At 44.3% G+C, this 13,000-nt stretch overlaps 2 protein-coding genes across 6 annotated transcripts in view; one reads left to right on the forward strand and one right to left on the reverse strand.

The window, feature by feature from the left end:
* LOC111868519 (zinc finger and BTB domain-containing protein 24) overlaps window positions 1-13,000 on the reverse strand; it is a 140,262-nt gene that overhangs the window by 74,827 nt on the left and 52,435 nt on the right. The gene's annotated exons all lie outside the window — the stretch shown is intronic.
* Window positions 1-13,000, forward strand: part of LOC111868520 (delta and Notch-like epidermal growth factor-related receptor) — a 96,497-nt gene that overhangs the window by 37,294 nt on the left and 46,203 nt on the right. For all 3 annotated transcript variants that reach the window (XM_023859229.1, XM_023859225.2, XM_023859226.2), the window contains one exon: window positions 3,132-3,295. In XM_023859229.1, the coding sequence (XP_023714997.1) occupies window positions 3,132-3,295 (164 nt within the window). The remainder of the gene's footprint in view (window positions 1-3,131; window positions 3,296-13,000) is intronic.

Below are 13,000 nucleotides of genomic sequence, written 5' to 3' on the forward strand. Positions count from 1 at the left end.
TTCTGTTCTCGCTGGCTGGCGACCCTTTCACATCTAACGCAAGGTTAGGCCGGTCTGTTAAATTGCTGCTGGTCTTCTCCAGCACGGTCATTCCTGGACACCGCCTACAACAGTTCTTCTATTGTTGCGTGCGTATCTGTTGCGGTGGTCACGTGATCTGGTTGCCGTGGAAACATGTTTACAGAGCCAATGCCTAACAACGGCCGTCTCTTCTGGTTTTGCTGTCCCGGCTTTCAGCAGATATGTCATAACGTATTAATATGTGAAATGAATTGAACTGGTTTAGGACAGGCCCCAGAGACGGTTTTTGGAATTGTCGTGATGACGGTCACTTTCTGTAGCGGGATGTCCCTTGACCAGCGAATAATAGACCAAGAAAGAGCTTCCGTGTCACTGAGCTACAGTACACAACTGTATGGCATGCCATCATTGCCTCTGTATGTAGACAGGGTCTTTGGCTGGGTGCGCGATCTCGCCGAAAGTCCGAACCACAGATTTCCTGTCAACATTACACTATTTGGCAATATACGGCCTTAATTCAAATCGTAAATTTAAAATCAAAATAAAACACGATAAAAGAAATAAAAATAAAATTAAAGAAACTAGAGTAAGAATGTAATTTTATGACTATTCAGGAACTTCTGGGTTGTAACGCTGTGTAATTCATAGAGGGCCCGACGTTTCGGAAGAAAACTTCGCCTCCGCGTCCACCTCCACTTAACTTTGGAACCAACTGGTCGATTGACAAATCCAACGGTCTGGAAAGTGTTGATTCAGAAAAGTACTCGCATGCCTATCAAAATGAGGCGTGCTACGTTCCTCCGAAACGTCGGCTGGCCTTCAACAGACTAAACGGCTAATGTTATGTTTTAGCGTCCTGTTGCACTGATTTAAGTTCATGATTTATTTAATCCGTCTTGCAGTGCATACACTGCAAGAAGGAGATAAATGAGTGTATGCACTGCAAGACGGATTAAATAAATCATAGACTAAATGGCATTATATCCCAGAAGAAACAACTCTTCATAACCACCTCTGCGACGACCTCAAACCACATTTTCAGAACAGCGTGTGAAATAAAAAGGAAGATATTTTCTGTCACTTTCCAGTTCTGTATCTCCACTGCCGATTAGCAGAGTCAGCATTAGATCTGTTTATGACATAACAATTAGGCCAGTGGTACCCAAACTTGTTCAGGCCACCGCCCCTTGCCCTATAAAAAGCATTCTTCAAAACAGCGGTTTGCACAACCCTCTAAGATGAAGTGATACCAGTTTCCCAGTGTCTGGTCTGAAGCCAATTCAGTCGTAAATAAGCGAGCAACGTGCTAGGAGGGGCCCATCTCCACCGTTTCCTGCCGCCCCACCGGGCCCAGGGGCGGGAAAGCCCACTTTGGGAACCACTGAACTTGATTAATGCCACGTAAAACGAGGTGTGAGAAGTGGCAAATAACGAGTTTCAAAACACAAAACGTAAAAACCTCGACCCTTTCACGCAGTATTCTACGAGGTGAATCCTCCTTCATTTGTGTTTCTTATAAATGTCGTCGGGCTAACGATTTTGGGGCCTCTGCGACACCAGATAATCTCTTTGCTAAGCTGAATGCTCTTATCTAGAGTCTTCCAAGCGAGTCAATATACCACTCATCTCCTTATTACTGCTAAGCCTTTGTCCATTAGCTGTCTGGGACTCTAGAACATTCACGGAACTTCTTCAACCGAAAGGACTCAAGTAATCGATAAAATAACACGCAACTAAAGCAAAGTAACACATGCAGAAAGTATATGGCTTTCTGGAAGCGAAACACAAAAGTTTAGCAACAACAATATAACAAGAAGTTCTGGGAAGATCTAATCTCCTACCTTCCATTGATACGACACTGACCGCATAGGAAAAAGGCGTCAACAATTTTACTGTTTTTGCGTGCGCATTCGTCGACGGGGTAACGTTTTTACCTAGCCGTTGCCTAGCAACGATGGGGGAAACACCTGCAGACACAGACTGATGGGAGGGATTTATTAAGTAGGCAGTCGAAATGGGCTGAAGTGCAGTGATATTTCATACAGACTGGTTCAGACATTCAAAAGTTAATAGGGGAGGATACACAGCCACACAGACAGCGTGGTTATCGCATAAGCCTACTTTCATTTTTTTAAAATAGGGGAAGTAGGCTAAAATCATCTATGGACACAGTTGAGAGCAAGTTCGATCCACCTCCCGTCCTTACAAAGCATTCTCCTAACGCCACTTTTAATGTTACCTGGAGTCAGCATCATTCCAAGGAAATCCCCCGGTTCAGAGAAACTTTTAAGAATCTCTTAGCATAGAAGTTCTATAAGGGGAGTTCCCAGCTTACAGAACCTTACCTTGCTGGCCGTCCGTGACTGGGGTTCAGGGCGCAGTTAGAGTGCAAGGAATAAACAGTTTCTGACGTGTCGGAGTAAAATATCTCCTCCATCTTCTGGGTTGAAGAGAAAGTCAAACAATACCAGCATGGACATGAATGCAACATGTTCCTCCGTAATATTGGTTGAATTTCAATTGGACACACGGGATTTTCAAGGTTTTATCTAGTTCCTCCAAGTAAATTCTGGGATAGTACTTTAAAATTAAGCCACAGTGGCTTTGTCCCACAGCCTTTCGAGTTCATTATTCCCTAGCCACCCAACCAATCTACGGTGTTGTCCTTAGCAACGGAATGTGCGGCGGGTAAACAATAGGCTATAAACCCTGCCCTTGCATTCGCCAAACCCAGTCGTGTGCACGCCTGAAACTTATGCTATGTGCATGCCTATCCGTGCAGAGCAGTGTGAGCCCTCACTTTGTGAACAGAACAGATGAAGGTACGCTGCAAGTAAACGTGTGCTTCAATTCCATGTTCATGACAGTCGGCACACATGCAATTAAGTAACTACAGTATCTGGTTACGGGCTGGACAGCCGGAGTTCGATTCCCGGCAGGGTCAAGACGTTTTTCTCTACTCCACAGCGTCGAGACCAGTTATGATGCCCACGCAGCCGGGGATAAAGCGGTCGGTGCGTGAAGATTGGTTCCGAGTTTAAGAATGGTGGAGCTATACCTCCGCTTCCCCATGCGTCTACGCTATAATGATGTGTAATCTGTATGCACAGGCGGCAGCCGGAGACGGCGGTGTACGGGGTGACCCGGCCAGGCTATGATCATTGTGACGTCACAGAGGGAGTTCTCCTCGACATCACACCGCTGCTGGTTGACGGCCGCAAAGTTGTCACCCTGTATGACAAGGATCTGACGGAAGGCATCAATCTGCTCATCGGTAAGAGAAACTGATTACAGGAACCAATTGTTTTGTAGGCCTACGGATGTGAAGCCGGTGCTGTGGCCTAACTGACAGGACGTAACAGGAAGACAGGAGGGCCACTGCCATAGCCACACTTCCGTTGATAGCTGCGTACTTAAGCATCCTCTTGCATTACATGTATATGCAGCTTCTTATCGAGTCACTACATGTTTCGGCCGCACGCTGCCATCTTCAGGAGTTGTCTAGCTTGCCAAATTTGTTGCACTAGATGAGTTAAATTATGCACTGCGTCTAAACGCGATATTTCCCAATTAAAATAAATTTACCGTGAATTAAAACTAGCTCAGTCGGTATAGCAACTGGTTACGGGCTGGAGGACGGAGGAGTCGGAGTTAGAGTCGCGGTGGGGCAAGAATTCTCACTTCTCCATATCGTCCAGACCGGCTCTGGGGTCCACCCAACCTCCTATACATTGGGTATTGGGGGCTCTTTCCTCGGGGGTAAAGCGGCCGGGGCGTGAAGCTGACCACTCATCTCCAACTAATACTGTGATGAAGGAAATGTGGATCTATACATCCACTCCCCCACACGCCTTCATGGCGTAGTGTTTAATTAGTTAATCACAGGGACAACTTTACCTTCTTATATTACAATTAATCAACATCTTAATGTTATTTCCATTGTGGTCGTCACCCATTCATTGTACAGATATTTGCTTGAGAGCATTTCCCGTTGTTGGATTCATTCGCGTTGCGTTCCCTCTGCGGGGTGGGCATTGTGCGTGTTACTTCTGCAGTTCGTAAGCATGTCGATATAGTGTTGTTATGTGTGCTCCACTGGCTGTAGGTTTTCCAGGCTGGTAGACTAGTTGTGTTGTTAAGTGGGTTGTGCTTGTAGATATTGTACGACGACCACAATGGAAAGATATTAAGATGTTAAATCATTTTAATTTAAGATTAATTTTTTTTTTCATTGGGAAATATGGTATTCATAGGCGATACACAATTTTGACATAGAGTGAAACCATTTTGGCAAGATAGACAACACCTGATGATGGCTTATGGTGCCGATCATGTAGTGAGGAAGGGTGACAAGATAAAGACAGAAACATATGCGTAATTAACTTCCATTAATATTGGTAGGGTGATAAAATAAAAAGAGGATGTGATGATTAGGTCTTCAGCACGCGATAGAAAATAAGAAATGAGTAAAGATTTTGCAACAGAAATATCAAGAAATAATCTCAGCTAGGGGGATAATATTAAAATGATTCATACATGGATATGCAATGATGCTGTGAACAGCATTAAAATTACTTAGGATGGTGCATTTGTGAGCACGGTCATGAACTTCCAATTGAACCGGATCAACTGAACGGCTACTGAAATAAGCCTACGTAACATTCAATGCATACAACAAAATCTACAGCCATTGATAAGCGAGCCATGACTGCTGTGGAAACCAATCGAAGCCTACATGACAGAACAAGGAACTGATTGGGCGGGTTCCATTAGTATCGCGAGAGTCAACTTTCGATAAAAGAGTATCACATTTACTTCTTGCTGTCTCAGCAGAAATAAAAGCCATTAGCGCCTAATTAGTGAATCCTCTGTGGGAAGACAACTCAGCTTCCTGTGGATGCCCGAGCATCGCGTCTCCACGTGTGAGAGTAGCGCATGCGCGGACTGCAAAGAACGAGGGGACAGGAAAGAAGAGAGAAAACAAAAAGAAAGAAGGAGCTTCCATTATCACAGACAAACAGAGAAAAACGGGGGCATTTACGTTTCCAATGAGATTCGAACTCGAGACTCACCTTCCAACGTAACGTGTCTGCAGAAACAGTGTGAAAAGAGAGTCATGTTGGATGTAACCGGCTGACGTGGCTCGAAGTCCTGCGAGAGTTTACGACAATCCGAATGACACCCAGCCCTCTTCTCAAAATATTGGAAGGTAAAAAGGTAAAGCTGTCCCTCTGCTTAACTAATTAAGCACTACACCATGAAGGCGCGTGGGGGAGTGGATATATAGAACCCCATTTTCTTGACCACGGCACTAGCTTGAAGTGAGTGGTCAGCTTCACGATCCGGCCGCTTTACCTCTTGGGAAAGAGCCTCCGGTGCCCACCGTATAGAAGGTTGGGTGGGCCCCAGAGCTGGTCTGGAAGACGTGTAGAAGAGAAAATTCTTGACCCTACCGGGACTCGAACTCCGACCCCTGGGTCATCCAACCCGTAGCCAGTCGCTATATTGATTCGAATAAATGTGTATATCCTCTCAAATTTGTAAACTACTTTTGAAACGCCCTGTATATATAATCACCAGTAGCGTCTGTCCGGCCTGTCAGATCCTGTTCCTCACAAACAGGGGGGCCGCAGAAAACCTGTTAAAACATAAAAAAATGTTCCTCTTGGAGAGATAACTATAGGGAAATTGTTGATGTTGCTCCTACTTGCATGGGTTCGAGTCCAGGACAAAATATTTCACTTTTACTTCTTCCGGAAGGAAGGCACTGATAAGAATGGAATCGTGAGGACAATTTCCTCTCTGAGAGTTCGCCGTAAGACTGTGAAACGCAGCACGTATATTCACCGTGCGCGACAACAGATGGCGTTGCAAATGTTGATTGTTTCGGTCATAACGAGTATCGCATAATATCGCATTTATCGTGGTTAAAACGTGATGTAAAGGCGCATGCTACGTATGCTGCCTTGCATTGAACATTGAGAGATGTTACAGCAATAGGCCGGTCGGCGAATCGTTTTTCGCACACGCATTGACATGTGGCATGTAGAACAGAAAGAATTTCTGAATTTGACGTGTACATACACATATGTGTGGATTTCCTCCTTGGGCAAATCACTTGCGTCATCACGCATGTGTTAACAGTAACTGCGATAAGGAGGAGACAAGGAGTACGCTTCTTATTAACCATGCTGTGTCAGAGAGGCGTTATTATTTTTATGCCACAATTTTATGTTTACAGTCTAAGAATAAAGAATTAATAGGATAAGTGAGATTAAAAATAGTATAGCTCAGTCAGTAAAGTGACTGGCTACAAACCGTTCAGGCCGTGGATAGATCCTGGGCAGAGGTAACATTGTCTTTTTATTGCCACTGTGTCCAGACAATCTCTGGAGTCCGCCAAGCCTTCAACTGAATAGTAATCAGTGGTTCTTTAGCCAGGACTAAGATCTAGGATTGATGTTCACACTACGTGGAACTGAAGGCAATGCCCCTGTACGACTTCCAAGCGCAGTAGTTGAACACAGTAGCAAATTTTCCTATACACAAGCTGGACCCATCCATCCATCCATCCGGCTGCCTATTGTTTTTGCGTCCTTGTGGACCTTGGCCGCCTTTTCAGTTTCTTAATCTAAACATTCTCTGGACGGGGAACTGGCCCGTTGCAAGGCCGCTACCTACACACAGTCCAACACAAACACAGAATAAACGCACACGGACATACATGCCTCGAGTGGGATTCGAGCCCACGATCACAGCGTTCGAGCGATCGAAGGCATTTATGATCGGCAAGTTAGAAACCTGTAACGGGAATGAAGTGCAGTATACTCTGTGCTGCGGAGGAGCGTATAAGACAAGAAAATGCAGATGTGTTAAATCCTAAACTACGTCTTGCGATGTAAGAGAACGATAAACTTTATAGTCATGTTGCCTTCTCGGCCTAAAGGGTGTGTTCGGCATCGAGCCGCCAAAGGCCGAGAGCCTTCGAGAGGCTGTGCGTACACAGTAATTGCCAAAAGTCCGTGATCATGTCGGGAATGGAACTTCGCCAAGCAAGCACGTGGTCTCTGTGCCATCGAAGTGAAAATGTTGCAACAATTATGTATTGATAATACAGGGCGTTCAATCAAGGAAGAAACTTCGCAACACCGTTGATCGGGCCCAATATTCCTCACAGATTGCTGCTGTAACGGCGCGCGTTTATCAGCGCTATCAGCAGTTACAGAAGCAATCTGTGAGGAATGTTGGGCCGGGTCAGCGGTGTTGCGAAGTTTCCTCCTTAACTGAACGAACTGTACAACAAGGCGTGGTACTACTCGCGTTTCGTTTCGTTAAAAATGGGTTTGAAGAGAGACACAACAACCAGTGCCTGGCACATCGCATGCAGCTCCAGTCAAGCATATGTTAGGCCATGCTTGTCCCCGTACGCAATACAAAATGTATTTCAAACTGAAATGCAAATTAATGAGATGTTGGCTAATGGCTATTTGCACTGCAGCTGTATCGTTTCTTGGCGTGGCCCAGCGAATCTTGGCAAATACACTAAGATCTAGTTGTGATAAAGCAGAGTATTGTTCGGGCAAATATAGACGAGTCAATTTGTTTCGCAGAGTTACGTCATGACCTCCATGTGACCCACTGCGACACAACATTTCCACTGTGGCGTCAGCTCAGCTACCTGATTCATGTTCTCTGTACTTTTATTTAATTCCTGCAGTAGGATGACAGGATATTCTCTTGAAGAAGGCTACAAACGCTTTGTTCCACATTATTTCTGATTAATCGGCTAACGTCTTGCCGTGAAATATGACCTCAACATCTGATGTAGCGCCATCAAATAATAAAACACCCAACCCAACAACATGAGATCCCCTAGTGCATTACTGCCAACCTAACTCAAATAACTGCGCAATGATATTATGAAGAGCCGATCACACCAGCCGCGCGGACTAAGGCATGAACTGTCTTCGCTCGCTCGGACTCTGGGATCGTGGGTTCGAATTCCACTCAGGGCGTGGATGTCTTGTGTGTGTGTGTGCGTATTCTATGTTCGTGTTGTCCTGTGTTTAGGTAGCGGCTTTGCGACGGGCTGATCTCCTGTCCAAGGAGTCCTACCGTCTGTGAAAAATGATTACGGAACTGAATAATAGGCCAGGGCCCTGAATGGGCTCGAAGACCCATGGAAAAAATAATAATCACAACAGACAACGGTCATCATTAGACCTATGTCGCTAATGCAGAAATGCCACTACATAATTCTCTAAGACAAAGTGACTGAGGTATTAATATGAGTGGGTACAGGAAATGAGACCATCAGAATTAGGCTAAGTTAATTTATATGCTGGTTACGCGTGTTTCTTTGCGTCATCACAAATGTCCGGGGCAAGTGAATCTGCAGTAGTCGCATTAGCCATTAGCATTCAATTGAAATGATTTTCATGAACTTCTGGGCTTTCAACATGCTCACCGAGAGACATTCGAGAACTAAACAATTAGCTTTATGTACTAAACATCTGTAAAATGGTGTAGCGCAATGGATCTACTAGCAATTAAGCAAGTGATTAGGGTGTGACAGCTGCAACAACGCGGAAATAATGTTCTGCTTTTCTCTTGTTGATAGGAGAAGGGATTGATTGAATGCGTTTTGTTTGAAGTAAAGAGGAACTAGTTGCAAAGCTAATGATGAACTTTTGGCTACTGTGATTGTAATTAATAATTAAAAGTAATCATATTAAGTTCACATGGTTCTGATATATTTGAGAAACACCGCCCCAGGCATGAGCGCCTTCCATCTGTTTCAGTACATCGCCTTTAATGATAAAGTTAGAGTTGCTGCCGTTTCCATGGCAACTGCAGAGACCAGATGATAGCTTCGCCGTGGCGAAATATGGCAGTGGACAGAAAATTAAAAAAGTTGACTCAATCAAGTTACAAGCCTTAAACTTCGTTAATAAACAACGGTTTAAACGTGTTAATCAAATTCTGTGCAGAGCAAAGGAATCGGCTCTGCGCATCGCAACAAACTGTCTGGCACTTGGACAAAGGCTTGGGCTCTGAGAGAGTCAGCATTCTTCATTGGTCTGCAAGATCATTTACTGGACACACGGGCTGTAACTGAAAGGTACGGAGTTCCGCAAACAAATGCAAGAAACAATGTCCATATCAATATATGTCCGGAAACATTTACGTATAATTCGTGTTACAGCTGCGTTTGCAGCGCAGTGCCTTGCTCTACGAAGTGCTGAGAACTGTCCTTGTTTCATTAGTGCTCTGTACAGATAAGCCAGGTTTCGGCAGACGGCAGCGTCAATATTCAGGGGCAACACCAGCGGCCAGAGGAGACTCCTCATGGTGCGGCACAAGCAGCATTTCAGCATTAACGCCTTGCTCTACGAAGTTCTGAGAACTGTCCTTGTTTCATTAGTGCTCTGTACAGATAAGCCAGGTTTCAGCAGAAGGCAGCGTCAATATTCAGAAGCAACACCAGCGGCCAGAGGAGACTCCTCATGGTGCGGCACAAGCAGCACTTCAGCATTAACGCGTGGGGCAGGGATTGTTGGTAGATTTTAAAGGGTCCTGACGATAGTGCATGACCCCAGTAATTCTGAGGGGTTTTTAATCGCTAGTGGGGTGGGACGAAGTCCCTTGTATTGCGGCCACTTCTGGCCTATTGTACCAGCTCCAGATGATAGGTGAGGGTGATTGTGGAGCAATTGGTGGAATGAAGATTGGCAGGGGAAACCGAAGTACTCGGAGAAAACCTTTCCCAGTGCCACTCTGTACACCACAAATCACACTTGACCAGACCCGGGATCGAACCCGGGCCGCAGCGACTAACCGCTTGAGCTATGGCGCGGCCTATATGTTCCATCTACTTTAATATTAATAAGACCTGCAATTTTCCTGCCCAGTGCTTGAACGTGTTTCATATGATTCTCAGAATGAACAACAATTATTTTTTTAAACAGGATCATCCGGTCGGCCGTTGTAACGGAGGAGTTTTATACATCCTGTGAGTAGGGAACTGTATTTTTAAGCATTATTTAGACTAATTTAATGCTTGAAATGGTTAGGCCTAACTATCACGGAGGAAGAAGATAGAAGTAAAATTTTGTTATTAACCAGTAAGTGTCTTTTGAGGCGTAAGAGAAAGGGCTAGGAATTCCAGAGAGGAGACACGGATCACACAAATGCCAGGTCTGTAATAAGATTTCCAACATCACAGAGGAAAACAGAAGCAAGAAGCGCTTCTTTCTCTTTGGTTATGACCTTTATCCAGTTTGCTGATACTCTCCTTTTAATAGGTCCAAAAGAGAAATTTATCTTCACTGAATTATTTCTACCCAAGTAGATTAAGCTACTCATTAAGTCAGCCGCTGTAAGAATATGAATGAGTCTATATTAAGAACCATCGTAAAAATAGCACTTAATAACCATGATTACGCGTATTTTTACAATCTGCAATAATGTAAATAACAAGTCCGTACCATAACGAACACTGTTTCTGCTAGCAAAATTAAGAACATTAGTATGTGCCCTCACGTTTCCTCAGTCTGCTGGCGCAACAACCCTCTACATTATTCTTATTTGTTAGATGAGGACTTATTCCTGCTCAAGAGGCCGCGCCATAGCTCAAGCGCTTAGTCGCTGGCTTCCCATTGCGGCGGCCCGGGTCTGGTCAAGTGGGATTTGTGGTGGGCAAAGTGGCGCTGGGGCAGGTTTTCTCCGAGTATTTCGGTTTCCCCTGCCAATCTTCATTCCACCAATTGCTCCACAATCACCCTCACCTATCATCTGGGGCTGGTACAATAGGCCAGAAGTGGCCGCAGTACAAGGGACTTAGTCCACCCCACTAGCAATAAATAAAAAAGGGTCCAGATATTCGCCTCACTAATTTGTGCTCAAACACCCTCCGCTGATGATTTTCCCTTGATGTAAGGGATCACGTCCCACAGCCACACAAAATTACAGGCAGAATTAGTTTTGTATATTTTAATTTTCATTGTTTGACATGGCAGGCGAGAAAACAGAAGATTCTGAATAGAATTTCCCGACCTTAGCTTGTTAGCAGTTTCTTCATGAACGAAATTTTGATTTGTTACTCTTCTTCCGAAATATTTAACTTTTCCACATTTTCAAAGGCTATATTAACTCCCTTCGAGTCATGACTTTGTTCCGAATTCTGGTGACGAGGCATCTGCGCGTGCTTCGCCTTCTCACTGCTCACTACTAGACCAACATTACTAGCGCCTATTACAGCTTCTGGGGTTTCCCTTGTGCGTGGTAGCTATGTTATCCACCGGTAACATATCACAAGCCCGCGCCACAGCTCAAGCGGTTAGTGACTGGCTTCCCACCGCGGCGGCCAGGGTTCGGTCAAGTGGGATTTGTGGTGGACAAAGTGGCGCTGGGGCGGGTTTTCTCCGAGTACTTCGGTTTCCCCTGCCACTCTTCATTCCACCAAATTCTCCATCATCATAATCACCCGGGACAGGCTACAATAGGCCAATCAGTGGCAGCCGTGCCGAGTGGACCCAGTTGGACTCCACCCCTCCCTAGAGAAAAAAATATTATAATTTAGTAAAATTGATGCAGTCATAAAAACCAAATTTGACTCCGAGGATGCCCTATTCACTTCGAAAAATTGACTGAATACTCATAAAATATTCCGACAGGAACCTTCAATTAGTTTAACTGTTCCCTGCGAGAGCAGTGGGAAACTGTCTCTCGCAGCTGCACGAGAAAGCCAATGTCAATGCAACTGCCTCCTCTAATTAATGGGGTTTATCTCTGCGTATAGAATAAATAAAAATGGGTTTTACGCGCATTGCTGTATACAGTTGCAGAGGACGAACAAGGCCACAATTTGGTTCGAAAGAAATTTAACTCAACACTGCTGTTTAACTACCCAGGTGACCTTCACGGTATGTCTACATGACAACAGTGGCTTTGGAGAAGAAACAACAGCAAAGAAATTACGAACTCAATCACACCCCAATCACAAACCTGTTACATTCAAGAAACAAAGTCGGTTCGGAATCTTATTCCTCAAATTGACTTGTCCAAGTACCGAATCTGGAATGACTGGCAGTTTTCGCCCGAGAGAAAAAATTGCTATTGTTATGGAACCTTAAGCTTCACCACCGTCATCAGAAACATCAGTCAGTTGATGCCAGTTAAATCCAGTTCACATCCTCTCAATCAGTTTTTATAATATCTACTTGAATATTATCTTCTAAACGTTAGTCTTTCAAATATTATCTTCCTATAAGGATTTCGAACCAAATTTTTCAAAATTAATTTCTTCTCCTCTCAACGCTACAAGTCCAACAAATCAGAAATTTCTCATGTTTGTTCTTCTAACGATACTAGAAAGTCTGTATAAGTAACAAAGGATCCTCATTGCAAAATATCCTTTCACGAATTGCTGCATTTTAGGTAGGCCGAAATATTTTAAAATATTTGTCATTGTGTTCTCCACTCAAAACAACAGACCACGTTTCACACCCACATAAGGAAACTACTAACAGATTCATGTAGGGTCGGAACACGTAGCCGATTTTGTAGAACGAAATCATATCGTTTGGAATCAAATAAGTTTATGTGCAGCATTTGCTGTTGTGTGTACACGCTGCACCCCAAGTCTACCATATAGGGCCTATAAGCAAAAGTGTTATATTCATTCCTCCAGTAGTTGTTTTCCTAACCTGACGTATTCTAGAAAGCAGGTAAGACAATGGCAGATTTGTTGAGTTGTTTGTGCAAAGTGCACAAGATGGACAAACAATGAGGTCATGACCGCTCGCACGCTCCACATCCGAAGCTCTTGGATGAGTTTCGAGGAAATTTGGTAGCGAGCGGTTTTACACTAGTAACTTAGGGTGAATGTAATTTCGGTTTGTATCGGTCAAGTCAATTAGAGAATGTATTTAGTGAAACCCAAATAGAGCTTAGGCCCTGTCCACCTTCTCAGAACAAA

Source organism: Cryptotermes secundus, unplaced genomic scaffold (assembly GCF_002891405.2).
Source record: "Cryptotermes secundus unplaced genomic scaffold, Csec_1.0 scaffold206, whole genome shotgun sequence".
Taxonomy (NCBI): Eukaryota; Metazoa; Arthropoda; class Insecta; order Blattodea; family Kalotermitidae; genus Cryptotermes; species Cryptotermes secundus.